We start from the raw sequence: 14938 nt of genomic DNA, 5'->3' as shown, positions 1-14938 counted from the left end.
AACTCAAAAGTACATAATTATACATTGTGAGTGAAGTAATTGGACTGTGAACTTTGTAATGCTTTAGCCATCCAAGGAAAACAAATTCAGCTTGCAGCAGATTACTGAATGATGAGTAATATATCTAATTCTGACTTAAAGATAAGTCGGTTTACTCTGTTTACCTGTGTATGCTCTGCAGCCGCTGATTAGGTTAATCAGTTCATTGATTTCAAGCAAACTTGCCCAACAATACATTGTCCCAGCTTCACAGTTTGTGAGGATTTGCTGCTTTCGTTTATCTTATTTGATAGTGAACTGTTAATCAGAAACCCTACCACTTAAATGACTGATGATTTAAATCTAAACATTAATCAATAATGAAAATAATAAACGTTCTGATGACTTTTTACTCACTTCCATTATATCCTTGACTTCAGGTTGCTTTGGTTTGTCAAAAAAACAGTTCAAACCCCCAAAAGATTAAATTTGTTATACAAACAAAAGCATTAAGTCTCTTTTTCAAGGGTTAAAAAACAAGCTTCTTTGGATTTTAGTTTGTAAATTATCAAAGTGATTTCAGCTCTGAATGAGAAAACGTATTCATGTATGTAAACGGGGGAAACTTTAATCCTCTTTTATTAATGAATTTAGAATATATTTCTCCTCACTGAGAATGTTTATTTTGAGAAACAAGTGCCTGATTCAGTTTATTCTTATTTAAATATCAATGTCACTGTTGATATTTTCTCTTTTGTATAGTTTTGTCTTTGCTCTGCCTCCATTACCTTTACCTTCGTTACTTGTTGTCTTCTGTTGTAAATGTCAATATAAATGCTCAGCCCAGCATGTTGTAAAACTACACATCGTCCACACATACCGTGCCTTCAAGTGTCTTTGAGACAAACTACAATGTCCTTAATGAATAATCTGCCCAAACCAAAAAAAATACGGAAGGTTAAATAAATATTATTTATACCATGCAGGGAAATGCTTTGAGAGGAAGTATCACATCTGCACCAGGAAGTAACAGATACATAGTGTAGATAAGTAACCTTAGAAAACTAGAGTACTTCATACATTGTGTGAGTGATCTGGATACAAGACCGAGCATAAAGAATACTGAGACACAAAATATAACACTTTGTACTGTTTCAATCTCCTCTATAGTTTTGTGTGACCATGGATCCGACCTGCAGTGCTTCTGCTGCTCCGGCTGGTTTGACTGTCCAGGTGTGTTTCCCCGGTGCTCGCGCTGCAGTTTTGGACAATCTGAATCGGCAGCGGGAGGAGGGCAGGCTGTGTGACCTCTCTATCCAGGTGCAAGGTCAGGTGTTCAGGGCTCACCGCTGTGTGCTCGCTGCATCCTCGCCTTACTTTCATGACCAGGTAGGCTGGGGTACATCAGTGTAACATAAATATCTGTGTAATGTAATGAGTTATTAATGTTTGGTGGTGTCTTCCCTTCACCCACATTCCTGCTCTCTCAACAGGTGTTACTGAAGAATGTTACAACCGTCTCCCTGCCGTCAGTTATGGACCCGGTGGCCTTTGAGAGCGTCCTGAGTTCTGCCTACACAGGCCAGCTTAGCATCGTGCATGATGACATTGTTAACTACGTCACTGTGGCCAGTTTCCTCCAGATGTGGCACATCGTGGACAAATGCACCGAGATCCTGAAGAGGCCCCGGCCCTCGCCAGAAGTCACCTCTGGAGAGGCGGCTGTAGCTCACCCTGGCACTGCATCTCGCCAGCAGTCCCCAAGCAGCACAGACTGCCTGTATCTGGAGAGGGAGGGAAGACGGAAGGAGAGAAAGCCTGATGCCTTGCCTCCGTTAGCCACATGGAGACGCCCGCAGCAGTTTCCGAGATGGGGGCGCCCACGGCCTTCATCAGCCCAGCACTTAGCAGACTCTCAACTGGACACCCTCCCTGGCTATGCGGATGGTGATTACACCAGCTGTGAGGAGGCATGGGTATCAAACCATGCCAAAACTAGCCACTTTGCCCATGATGGACTTGGCCACAATACCCGGCACCACGGGGGGTTCCCCGGTGGCGAAGCATTAAAGCAGAAAGTCAGGTTTCAACAGCGGGGAGCGCCGCCGAGCGCTGATAGACTGCTTGATAAGAATAGAGAGAGCGGGGACAGTGACGAGACACGAGAGAAGAGGAAGAATGAGAAAAGAGAGATTGAGGCTGATGAGGGAGTGGGAGAAGAGGCGGTGGAGAAGAAGGAAGCCTTTGCACAAATGGGACACTGCGGTAAGATACAAAAGCCTCATTTCACTACAGATATGTATATGTAATATATATGGTTATGTCTCTGACAGAATGACAAAAAACAGAGTTAAAAACAAAGTAAAATAAAAGTTTGAAGTAAGTTGTAAGTTGAATTACACTGTTTAAATTAGTGTCTTATTGCCAGAGGAAACTGAGAACAAAAAGGCTGTAGATGTCGCTATATCTCTAAATCAGAACATCCTACAACTACCAGAATGCCTTGCGTGTGATGTCTTCCAGCCCGCACCCAGGCCACTTCTGTTAAGGGTTTCCACAGTGGTGTGATAGTGGTGCGTTTACAGAAGGCCGACTGATTTTATTTACTCATAATGACCGAGATCGGTTCTTTTCATGACAGTGTGAAGTTCACAAATCACATGGACACATATTCTGATTTGAGCCACTTTCATATAAAGTCCAAATCACATACAGGGCTGATTTTTTTTTTGCTCTGTGACCTCAGTGTAAACAGTCATGTCAGAATCCTAAAGTCACAATTCAGCGCTGGCGGGAGTCACTCAGTCAATGCAAACATGGAAGACAGTTGCAATGGACGTAGTCAGTGGAGGAAGTATTTGGGGGTGACACTTTTGTGAAGCAAAATTTAAGGGGTCAAATCATAACCCGTATGTGTTTGTTCTGACACACAATTCCCCACAGAAGTAGCAGCCATTGCTCCAGAAAATATATACATAATATAATGTGAAACTTTATTATTATATAGGACTTTTCTTACCAATGTTACAAAGGAAACAAGAAAAAAAAATGAAAAATTCCAAGTTAGTGAAAAGGATCAGAATTAAGTGCTAATGTTTACAGTCTGAATATAGCCCTAGATTAGTACCACCATTAAGATTATATACGCAGACTCTATGCTTCATCCTTCTCCTTGTTCTATAAATGATCTAAATAATAATATACTATAGCTACCTGGATTTGATTTTGTTTTTCTTATTTCTCCAACAGACTTCCACCCAGTTTCAAACGAGAGTGTAGGTACCGGACAAGCCACGGGGAAGGCGAGCGTGGAGGAGATAAAGGAAAAAGTGCAGAGAAACGTGGTGGGGAGTGATCCCTCCTCCGGCCTGTCCAGTGTTCATGCTTGCCAAACAAGTGATGGAGTTCCAGGACCTTCCTGTCCAGTTTCAGCCCGGCTGCAGTGGCAGACTGGCCCCTGGTCTCAGCAAGAGCAGAGGCCGCAGGAAGGAGAGGCTGGCAGCTGCAGTAAAGACGAGGATGAAGATGAGGAGGAGGAGGATGGGGACTTTGAATGTTTCACAGAAGGGACCTTTAGCAGAGACACATACGATGAGATTGAAGATGGCACAGGACAGGTTTCCCAGAGGCCTTTAGTGCCTGTATCTCCTGATTTCACCATGGCGGGCTCTGAGGTGAACTGGCCCTCCACCAGCGTGGGACAGGGTGGCTCACTGACCCCCACCTCAAATCACCATTTGTCTCCATCCTCCGCTGCATTTCCGCCACCCTCTTCCCCCCCAACCCCATCTTCGTCATCCTCAGTATCCCTCGCTGGCGCCCCCTACACGGGCAAGGTCCACTTCTGCCACTGCGGCAAAGCCTACACCCTGAAGAGCATGCGCGATCGCCACGTGAAGATGCAGCACCTCAATCTAAGGCCCTTCGGCTGTCCCGTTTGCACAAAGTCCTTCAAGATGAAGCATCACCTTACCAAGCACCTTAAGACTCATGGAGGGCTGCGGCCTTATGAGTGTGGCCTGTGTGGGAAGAAAGTCATATGGAGAGACAGCTTCCTCAGGCATCAGGCTCGGTGTGAGAGACTTGCCTCCAGCTCCTCGGCTAACAGCAACAACGGTAGCACACCGGCGGCGGACATGGATGACAGCTACAGTTATGGATTTGAAGACGGCGAGGGTTTTCTTGCAACGGGAGGTCAGGTGAAAGTCGAGGAGGTGGATTTTCACGGGGAGATGGAGGACGGGATGCGTGGCCTGTTGGGCGGCGTGTCTGGGATTGTGGATCAGCTAAGAACTCAGTCACAAAATTTGGACACCGGTAGTCACGTTTTCAAAGAGGAGGCGAGTGAGAGCTTTAGTGGAAATTAAATGTGAAACAGGTTTACAGCACTTAAACTGTATGTAAATAAATACATACAAGAAGGACAATAAATTACATGATGACTTTAAAAGTCTATGGAGTAAAATAATTGAAGGCTTCTATGAGCAGCCGCTTTTGTTTGATCCTTTTTATGTGCATTATTTTCATCTTATAGGTATTATGAAAAGAAAAACGGAACAATCATATGCTTCCTTCAAGTGATTTTAATTTGTGCAGTGCCATTTGCTCAGTTCTTGTATAGTGATGCTGTAAACTGTACATCTGTATAAGGCAGTGTTGTGAATGTACTTCTCGAGCCCCACTGAAGTTAATTTTGCACATAAATTATTTGCCATTGATCTGCATTAGAAAATAAATGCAAAAACAATTTTTTCGGTGCCATATTGACGTCTCTTCACACTATGTAAAAGAAAGAAATCTTGGTATATACGGTAATAAAAACAGCTTTGAGTTTTCTGATGGATTGTAGAATGTTGGGATTTATTCTAGAACGCTCATTTTTAGAACATTGTGGGTCATTCTAGAACACTGAGGCTCATTGCAGTGGGTCATTCTAGAACACTGAGGCTCATTGCAGTGGGTCATTCTAGAACACTGAGGCTCATTGCAGTGGGTCATTCTAGAACACTGAGGCTATTGCAGTGGTCATTCTAGAACACTGAGGCTCATTGGGGTCATTTTTAAAAAATTATGGTTATTTTTTGTTTTTTTTTTAAAAAAACTGACGCTTTTTTTAAGGGGTTTTTTTAAAAAACTGAGGTTGCGGTGGGTCATTCGAGGACACTGAATCTCATTGTAGAATACTGGGGTTCGTTTTAGAACAGTTCCATTGCAGCACATTGGTGGAGCACCAGAGGTCTCTCTTGCTCAACGCTGCAGCATCCCTTTCTTGTGATTAAATTGTGCAAAAAGTCTTCCCTGTGTTTGAAGAAAGCCTCCTCCGTCAATTGTGAAAGACCCTGAAAGATGGCGGGCTAATGAATGGGGCTGTCAGTTAATGTATTCGGGTGCATTCAGGGGACAACCTATAGAGATTTCCATTTCAGTGAAAAAAAAAAACATGAGGCTGTGACAATAGAGAGAAACTCTAAAAAGAGGTGCATTAAGGAACAAAGGTTTTATATACGGCCCTGTGTATATAATACACAGTATAGGAAAATACATACAAAAACAGCATGTTCATATTAACTTCTTTATTCTATCAAAGTAAGGTTGATAGGGGTTGAACAAACTGTTAAAGCACATTGAAAGGATGTTTTTTGGGTTGAGCGTTGGAGCTTGTATCTCAGAATTCTTTTTGAGGTTTTAATATATTTGTAGGGATAATTTATCATACCAGACATCTGTATGGCCTGAATCAGTGTTAAGACAAAACCATAGCGACAGGCTTAGCCCTTTATGTGAATGTGAGAATGAGTCAAGCAAAGGAAACATTTCCTTTCACCTCCTGTTTGTGTGAGGCCGATTTTGTGGCACTGAGCCAATTATTGCAAGAACATTGCATTGCAGTAGAGATAGAGCTCTTTGCTAATTGTGGTTTTTGGTGCAGTTGTCCTTAAAAGGTTCTGTCTCAGCGTTACTTCTAATGATGAGAAACACTGTTCTATTTCTGTGTTTCATCCTTATTAAGTGTTCAATTAAATGTGGGACAAAATGTACAGTTGATGTAGCTGATATAAGGATTGTTGTCTGAGATAGATGATTGAACTCTAGGGGATATTTCGAGAGTGTGTGGGAGTCTTCTCAGTGGTTGAGTTAAAGGCTAATACAGTACATACTTTGTGTCTTCCCTCCTCATTTATTCAGAGCTCAGTAAACCTTGAAGCTGGTTAAGACATGAGGTTGCAATGTCCAGTATTGTCATCATTAACAAAATCAGAAAAAAGACAAGAAGCTCAGACGAGACGCATGATACGCTTCCAAGTCAGCCAGAATAAGCATTTTTTTAAATGTAGGTCTGTAAATGTAGATCATTCTGTTTTGGATTCAAACATTTCTAAAACATGACACATTGATGTAATAAAGACAACAGAATACTCAGATTTTAAAACATTTAATTTAATAACAGAGAGAGGACATAACATGTTTATTTCCAGTTAGAGTTTTACATTATGAGGAAACAAAACACTCAGTTTTCTAAGTATCAGCTGTAATTCCTGTAGCACCACCAAGTCAGCAACACCAGAAACAAAAACACCTTTACAGTTCTTTTTGACTTTTCTGCTAAAGGGAACATACAAACAGAACATGTACAAATGAGAGAGGCAATGTAATTTATCACGAGCAAAAGAAAATCGACAAATTATGCGTCAGAACATTTGAAATCAACATACGGTCCTTCCTCATACCATCTTGGTGCTTCTGCCATAAACCTTTGAACCACTTACTATCTGACCATCAGATAAAACGAACATTTGTCTGTCATCTCTGAAATTCACGAATAACATTAAAACCTCAAACTTAATTTAAGATGCGAACAGAAACTCACAATAAATAAGATAGAAATAGAAAAGAGAGCAGACCAGTTTAGTTGTATTATTAAGCTGCAACAGTGCAATGGAAAAGGGCGTTTTATTTTTTGATAGACTTGAATGACAACATACTGTACATATTTATTACTTACACAGAAGCATAATGAAGCAAAACTGTTACATTAAAACAATATTAGAGTCCACACTACTCATATACTGTAGGTTTCCAGTTGTGTTTCTTTGCAACATGCGTTTCACTCGAGCACAACAGCCATAAACAGGACCACTCTCCGTCTATACTTCACATATGAAACAAAAACAATGCTTTGTTCGGCGTGTGAGTTCAAGCATCAAGCAGTGAGATACATAAAGCGGTGCTCATGTACAAAATGCAGATGACGGGAGACAAATAGAAAAACAAACATCTGCCATGAACGAACCTCAGACAGCAGACAGCAGACACTAGCACCATCAGACCAAGATACTTGAATGGGTGATTTTTACATTGAGATATTCTACTAAAAGCAAACCTCTTATAAACAGCTAAATAACGACTGAGACAGGATGTGCTTGGGAGTAGGATTAAAAAGAAAACTAGCACGATGACCGCCTACATCCCTTGGAGAGTGGGTTTCATACTGCGTCAATGTGGAGTCGCTGTCTAAACATAAAGGAGACTTGTGTTAGTGGGTTAACATTTCTTGAGGTTGTGAGTCCGCCGCTTGCAGATCTGTTCCTCCTCCTCCTTCGCCTTGTCCCGTAGGCGTTGGATCTGTTGTTTGGTCCTTGGCGGAGAGCTTAGAAGATGGTGCTCCAGCGTTTAGGGGGTGGACGGGACTTGGTGTCTCCCTGCAGAGGAGAAAGAGGATGAGGAAAAACATCTATCTGTCCAGAGATGGCCTCTAAGAGCAATGTGGGGTGATGTGGTTTTCTGTTAAAACTGTGCTGAAAGTTCATGAAATAATTTGATTGTCAAGTGCTTCACATTTATCGGGATGCGAGGAGGTCATCGACACTGAAAATAAGGGTACAAAAGAGTCGAGGTAGATTTGGCATTTGCAGAAAATGAATCAATGAATACGTGTATGAGACATTTTATATTTGGGTTTACATGTAGTGTCACGGTAAAAATGGAAATGTGGCTCTTAAGCTCATTAGTTTATTATGATGACAGGCTGCTGTGAAAGCGTGTTGAATGGCGATGAATGAAAAGCATCACAACTGAAATGGTGAACCGTTATTTATGTGTTTATTTATTACTCACTGATCTCTGATGAGAGCATCACTGTTGCATTTTGGGCAAACACAGACAGGAAACAGTGTTCATGAAGCCCAGTTGTACAGATAGAAAAGAGGTCATTGTTAGTAAAAGGAGGCAAATGTGCGGTAAGCTCACCAGGTTGAAGATTCTGGACAGTGTGCTTTGGTCTCTGCGTCTTCTGACCGGTGACTTTGTGCTCTCGGCACGCGGCGACGAGGCCTAGAAAAAGATGCTCTATAAGCACAGGTGGAGACCTGAAACCAGGGCCTGCTTTGCTGCTTTGTCATGGTATAACCTTTTAACCAGACGTTTAATTCATTTTACATCGATGGCCTTTTTCTCTTTACGAGATGAGACACATTTTACCTCAGAGCATGAGAGATGTCTCGCTACTTTAACAAAATGCCAGACGTAAAACAATTGCTTAAAAATGTTATAGGGGGCACAATTATTGCTGTTGTTGGACAAAAAACACATATCCGCAAATAGTATGTCCTTTGGAAATAAAGAGGAGACTGCATACTTCCTTATTAGTACCCTAACTTTTTGCTCTTTTTGGACATTTTGCACATATATCTCTTTGTTTACCATCCATCCTCTTAAATTGCATTGGGATTGACCTTTTGGTGTTTGGATCCATGTTTTCATTGAGTTTGTGATGCTCTGTGCCAAAAGTTGAATTTCCCTTATGGACAATCAAAGTGGTCTGATGTGAGGTTTTTAGTAATTATATAACTTTTAGAAATTATATACAAGTTATAAAGGTCTAGGGCTCGTAAAATTGTCTCAATACATAACCTTAATTTCAATCTTACTGCATGTAAGCTGTGGGGAAAACAACAGAACTGCAGGTATGTGGTTTCTCTGCAACAGCAGCAGTGTGGAGTGGAAGAAGCAGTTGTTTCTGTTCTGTGGTCTGTTATTATGAGAGAATAACATGGCCGAGAGGTGGAGGAAGACACGAACATGTGACAGGACCAGATTCAGATAACAGCAACCTTCAGGGGAAAGAAGATGGATGACAAGGACAAGGTAAAGTCCGCGGTGACACACAAACTCGGATAATCACCATCGAATGAGAGACAGATGTGAAGACACAAAGAAGGTGGGAGGCCTGAACAGATGGATCAGTGAGTCATCTCTGCCACAGAGGGGATGAAGGTGTTACAAAGAACAAGAGGTGAGAATAAGAAGAGGAAGAGGAGGAGGAGAAGGAGGGTGATGCAGGCCAAGAGGTCCTAAGAGAAAATGTTTACCGGTTGTGGTTCATAAATAGTTGAGCTGTTTCAAAGTCATCCAGAAGCAGCGAGTCGCTCTGGATTGAAGCAAAGACAATGAATTTACCAATAAGCCAATACTCGCTGGTGTCAAAGATGAATAAATCCATCTCTCCGACTGATGTGAATGAAAGTGATTTTCAGTGGCACCCATTAAGAGTGAGCTGCTGGGAGCTTTGCCTTTCAGCCACTGTATGTACATGCTGGTGAATCAGCTCTCAGCTTTTGAATATGTCTTGATTCCGCACGCTGAGGTATAAAAGATATTTCTCTTCAGGGAGCAAAGCAGTGAAACACACAGTGAGAGAGAGACGAGCGTGTAGGTTAGGTAACAGGTGCGCTGCAGACAAAGGACACATTGCGGAGGAGCTCTCTGCAGACAGAAATGGGATCATTGCACACACACACAGAGACAGAACGGGGCAGGCAGCAGTGGGGCTTTTGTTTGCTTCGAGGATGAAAGATTGTGTGACGTACCAAGCCCAAGACGTCTCTCCACTGGACATGAAAAAGAAACAGACAGTGACATGATGAGATGAGAGTGCAGTGACACCTGCATCCGCCTTAACACATCTGACAATCATCCAGTTAGAGATGTCAGATGGAAAGATTAACTGTGACGTGGTCATAAATTAGAATTAAAGGTGGTAAGGTAATTTTGAGCTAAGTAAAACTTTTTAATCTAATTGAACTATATCTGTGATTTTTTTAAAACAATTAACAATACAGATAAATACTTCATCCAGCCAATTCTCTTTATGGTGTTGCTTAAAAGGAAGCACAAATGTTGCACAAAAGAGTCACATGCCCTCTATTTGGTGCACAGGAAAGGTAAAACTCTCCAAATTATGTTTGAGCAGCACAATGTTTTTTTTTTTATCTTTTCCCAGTTGTCCTCTTGTGACCCCTAATATTCATCATGTGAACCATCGCAGGGGTCCTGACCCACAGATTGATTAACCTGCACTTACCTAAATATATAGTAGAATTATTAATTATAAACTTAAAGCCACTGTGTGTTGACATTTTAGCCATGCTAGCAGTATTGGCCAGCTTATTGCAATGAATTTTGGTGGAGGCATTCATGGTTTAATTATCTAGTGAAATTTTACAACATCTACGAGTTGCATTACCATTAAAGTTGGCACATTAATGGTCCCCCAGGATGGATTTTAATGTATTTTTGTGACCCCTGGATTCGACTCTAGCGCCATCAACAGGTCACAATTTCTGTTTGTCCAATAGGCCTATTTTGGTTTATGTCAATGAAATACAAACAAACTACTGACATTCTCAGATATTCTAATGTTTAGTGCTAAAAAAGTTAACTATCATTAACATCCATTATACCTGCTAAATTAATGACAATCAGTCTCAGATAGACTGGTATTGTTAGTGTTAAACCGCTAAATAGCTAAACCTTTGCTAAAAACAATGTTTAGTGCTAATAAGGTGAACTAGCGTTTAGTGCCTATTAGGAAATGTTAGCAAAAAACTATCATGAACATGCATTAAACCAGCTAAACAGCGTGTTAGGATTGTCATTGTGAACATATTAGTCTTGTTATTTGACATGAACATCTTTCGAATTATTTGGTGTCATAAATTGACATTTTATTTGCAAGAAAATTCTGAGACTCTTTGGTTCAGATCCACGGGAAGAGGGGCTCGCGGCATATTACCACTGGATGGTGCCAAAGTTATAAAATCCCCAACATAAATTTAATACAGAACCATGGGTATAGATAAGGCGGTCATGTGAACAGCGATCAGAAGTCCTCTTGGAAAACATTTAGAATCATCAGTGCACATCTGCAGCTTCACCGTGCAGCTCCTCTGAAATGATCAACAGAACTGATAGTGTGGAGAAATAACACTCACCCTGGATTTAGGACGAGGAGAGGAAACCTGAGAAACACCAAGCAACAAACAACAACAACAGAGTGACTGATTGCACAGGGCAGGAAAGTAGCACAACAAACTCTGTTTTGAAATAAACAAATGATTGAGCTGCTGATTGAAACTTCCCCCAATTAATTTTTTTTTTCATGTATGTAAATGAAGGAGTCACGCAGCTTTGTAATCAGTGAGGGAGCTGAAGGAAACAGTTTAGCGTGCTGTTTTTGAAATGCTGCCGCGATACTGATGCCAGGAGTTGGATCCAAAGTAAGTCAAAAGAAAACACTGACAGTTCAACTCGCACACAGTAGGAAATGAAGGAAATTGGTTTGTTCTGTGTTGTGACTCATGCAACTCATGGCCGTCTCGGAGTAATACATCAAACTCTGTTGAGCTCAAAATCCGTTGGAATACATTTGAATAAAACTGTTAGCAATGGCGCAACAAAAAGTGACTCCATGTACGTGGTTAAGTGTTTGTGAAACACATGATGTACACAGTATGACACCATTCAATTCAAGAAACTTACAAAGCTCCTGAAGAAATGCACCACAGCATTTTCATTGGTCCGACGGCGAGTGGAGGATTGCTGGGGCGAGGAGGCCAGGTGACCCCGGAACGACCCCTGTGAGGATCAACAGAAGAGAAGTGAATGTGTTTAAATTACCACAAGATCAATCAAATTGGAATCAGATCAAATGGCATCAGATTTTCAGTATGTAACTCAGCAGCATTGAAAAAATCTTTTTATGAAATATATTCATGACAGATTAGCTTGGCATGAGCTTGAATAGACGTCAGTTATTTCCTGAAAGTTGGTCTCGGCTGCACCACACCTCCTAATATTATAATTACAATAATTATAATAGCTTCAAGGCCCTGCTGGCTGTCGAGTCTCACAATGTGAGAGAGAAACCAAATTAAGTAGACAAGAAGTGCAACAAAGGACTAAAGCCATGTTCTATGATGTAAAATCTGCAAATTCAGTCAATTAAAGTCACTTAAAGGGCTAAAAGGAAACAGCGTGAAAGATTCACAGTAAGAGAGTGAAGGGTAATGTAGTCGACTGCAGTATGAAACCAAGAGATTTATCAGATGAAGCTGGTCTCTTCCTTTTTTTGTGAGCGTATTTAGAACAACCTCACACATCTGACCTCTGCCTGCACTGCTGACAGCTGATTCATCCTACAGTCTCTCAAAAAATGTACCAAAAAAAATACACTAACGACAAAGTTTATCCTTATTAATGATATTTCTCATAATTAATGTGCATTTTCTGCTATGTTTCATCAACGTAAATAAAGTAAACAAAACCCTAAAAATATACAGTTGATATAGATTCCACAGAAAGGACAGAAAGCCTGTAACATATGAGGGAAAAGATCTAAGAACAAACTTTCTCTATCTATCTAAAAAATTGTAAAGACACAAAAATCTGAGATCCGGTGTTGCACCTACTCAGAAAAAGAGACTTGGATGTTAAGATGAAAGGGTGTCTGTATGAGAGCAGCTCTGACTCCTGGGGGCCCCTCCCATCACACAACATTGAATCTGGAACTTGAAAAGAGGTTTTATCTGAGGTTTTCAATCTGCAGCTCACATCCTACATTTGCCTGCACTGTGGGAGCTTAGTGCATCCACTGTAAATGTATCTAAGGCTTATGTTTTCCTATACAACATCTCAGTGGGTGTACACTTTTAACTTAATGTACTATGTAAGTTTATCACAAAGTTGTAAGAGTCAAAACAACGGCAGAGGTCACATAGAGCGCGACTGACACGATCTACTGAAAGAAGTTCAAACTCAGATAAAAGAGTTTTTGATAAAGTTCTGAACTGAAGAATAACTGCGGTTTATAAAAGTGTTAATGCTTTAATAAATATGTTTTCAGGTTACTTGTAATGTGATTTTATAGTAATTTTAAAACTGTTACATATACACTATTGAAAAATCGAAAATTTAAAGTAACACAAACTCTTTTAAGTTAAAAGGATTCTTGGTTTAGCAGCTTTTACTAGTAGTTTTAGTTGACACTAACTTTTTATAAGTTACAGAAACATTCCTGATTGAACTACTTTTTTATTTTTGTTCTCACAGTACAAGTAAAAATTATAAAATTACTAAAGCTACTTGATCAATAATGTTTTTAAACTTACAAAATTAAGTTGGTTTGACTTATAATTGGATAGAGTTTCAACATTCTTTTTAGTTAAACTTTACTTATCTAGGTTTTACTTTGTATAACATGTTCAAGTACACTAAAGTGTCCCCTTAAAATTCAATATCTAAACAACACTCAACCAACATGTTGGTCCCTGTCAACACTCAAAATAATAAGTAAAAAAAGAGTATGAATTATTTTTCAGCCATTCTGCTTCTCGTAAAATATATGTAATGCAGGCCGGGGCCCCTGAATATTAATTTAAAACAGGCCCAAAATGAGAGAACTACTGATTTAAATCTCAATTCAAGCATGTCACATTGGTAAAATGAGCAATCAGTGCTCTATGCTCCTTTAAACAGCTACTAAAGGAGGATAGAAAATTAGAAATGTACTTTTCTCTCTTTAAAACTAGTAGCTGCCCTTGCATACTGTAACTGAAATTGTTGTTTTTTTTAGTTGGTTTGAGGAAATGCCTACATTTGAAACTTTATAGTAACTTTTACAAACCCAGTGGATATACCTAACCTTTTGTCACAACGCTGAAAACTTACATTTTGGAAATTTATAGTTTTCAAAGGACAGCAAGAAAACAATGAACAATTAATCAACAGGTAATTATGGAGGAACTGATATTTTTAAGTCTTGATGTAAGCCACACTGACTGGAATTGCTAACTAATGTTTCCAAATTCAACAGAGCACTAAAAACAAGAACAATAGAACAGCATAGTGAGGAAAAATGAGCAAATATTAGTTTTCTAACATCAAATTAAAGTTTTAGCTGCAAAACTATCCCCATTAAATGCATCAGAGCTCACCTTGCTCCGTTTCTTTTTGTCTCCTCCAAAGAACTTGCTAATCTGATCCATGAGACCAGGAGTCTTCTTTTTCCTTCCAAGCCCGAAGGTGCTCTGCCCTGAGGTGCTCGCTGTAGCCATGCTAGTATTTGCTGAGGCTGGGTGGGGTTGACCTTTCTTTATCTACTCAGTAGTCCTCTTCCAAGACAGTCCACAGTGCCAACGCCCGGCTCTGCTGCTTCTTCTGTTGGTTTGCACTTCTTCTGACGCGCAGGGGCTGTCTTTGAAGGTGTTGTCCCCTCAGTCCCAGGGCACCATGGGACATGAGGGGGGTCAGGTGGGGTTGGGTGGTGGTGGTTGCGGTGTGGCTGGAGTGGCAGTGAGGTCCATGGCTCTGGCTCGGTTCCAGGCATTCTTTGGAGCTTCAGTGGCTGTGTCAGTCACTGCCGCCCTCCGCATGGGCCTGACCATTGTTCCTCTCCCCATCTGCTTCACCCCGGCCGCAGGGACAACAAGGGTTATCTCTGAGTCTGCACTCACACCCTGATGCAAAGCAGCCCGCAGCACTGTGAGGCCATTGTTGAATCAGTCTCATATATTTTCTTAATGGATTGTCTTTAAATTAGATGTACAGTCACCCAGATTAACATACGTAGAGGCCCAGAAGAAAGGAGAAGCTTGTTGTGTGAAAACCTGTGAACACGAGCCAA

General features: G+C 40.8%; 2 protein-coding genes across 8 annotated transcripts in view; one reads left to right on the top strand and one right to left on the bottom strand.

The window, feature by feature from the left end:
* The window catches only part of zbtb22a (zinc finger and BTB domain containing 22a), a 6180-nt gene extending 1362 nt beyond the window's left edge, over window positions 1–4818 (top strand). Inside the window, exons 2-4 of the mRNA XM_051391506.1 lie at window positions 1150–1368; window positions 1473–2244; window positions 3229–4818. Coding sequence (XP_051247466.1) covers window positions 1162–1368; window positions 1473–2244; window positions 3229–4346 — 2097 coding nt within the window. The 5' untranslated portion in view covers window positions 1150–1161 and the 3' untranslated portion in view covers window positions 4347–4818. The remainder of the gene's footprint in view (window positions 1–1149; window positions 1369–1472; window positions 2245–3228) is intronic.
* Window positions 4819–6396: 1578 nt separating this feature from the next.
* Window positions 6397–14546, bottom strand: mbpa (myelin basic protein a). Of its 7 annotated transcripts, XM_051391567.1 has the most exons (8): window positions 14250–14545; window positions 11797–11892; window positions 11250–11276; window positions 9846–9866; window positions 9348–9406; window positions 8227–8310; window positions 8095–8115; window positions 6397–7679 (listed from the first exon to the last, which is right to left on the bottom strand). In XM_051391567.1, exons 1-8 carry the CDS (start codon window positions 14367–14369, stop codon window positions 7514–7516), a joined length of 594 nt encoding a protein of 197 aa, XP_051247527.1. In that variant the 5' UTR covers window positions 14370–14545; the 3' UTR covers window positions 6397–7513. The 7 variants fall into 7 exon arrangements, with proteins under 7 accessions (XP_051247527.1, XP_051247529.1, XP_051247530.1 ...); XM_051391569.1 differs by lacking the exon at window positions 8095–8115 and having other exon boundaries at window positions 14250–14536; XM_051391572.1 differs by lacking the exon at window positions 9348–9406 and having other exon boundaries at window positions 7602–7679.
* Window positions 14547–14938: the final 392 nt, after the last annotated feature.

This window comes from Dicentrarchus labrax, unplaced genomic scaffold, assembly GCF_905237075.1.
Source record: "Dicentrarchus labrax unplaced genomic scaffold, dlabrax2021, whole genome shotgun sequence".
Lineage (NCBI taxonomy): Eukaryota > Metazoa > Chordata > Actinopteri > Moronidae > Dicentrarchus > Dicentrarchus labrax.
Note: the sequence above shows the minus strand (reverse complement) of the source record. Positions and strands in the feature narration are given on the sequence as shown.

Bases quoted from the DNA above. Each gene is read 5' to 3' on its own strand.
- mbpa (XM_051391567.1), bottom strand. From the start codon at position 14,369: ATGGCTACAGCGAGCACCTCAGGGCAGAGCACCTTCGGGCTTGGAAGG. The intron at 11,893-14,249 runs GTGAGCTCTGAT...TGATCCTCACAG, and splicing joins ACAAAAAGAAACGGAGCAAG to GGGTCGTTCCGGGGTCACCT. The intron at 8,116-8,226 runs GTGAGCTTACCG...AAAATGCAACAG, and splicing joins TGTCCAGAATCTTCAACCTG to TGATGCTCTCATCAGAGATC.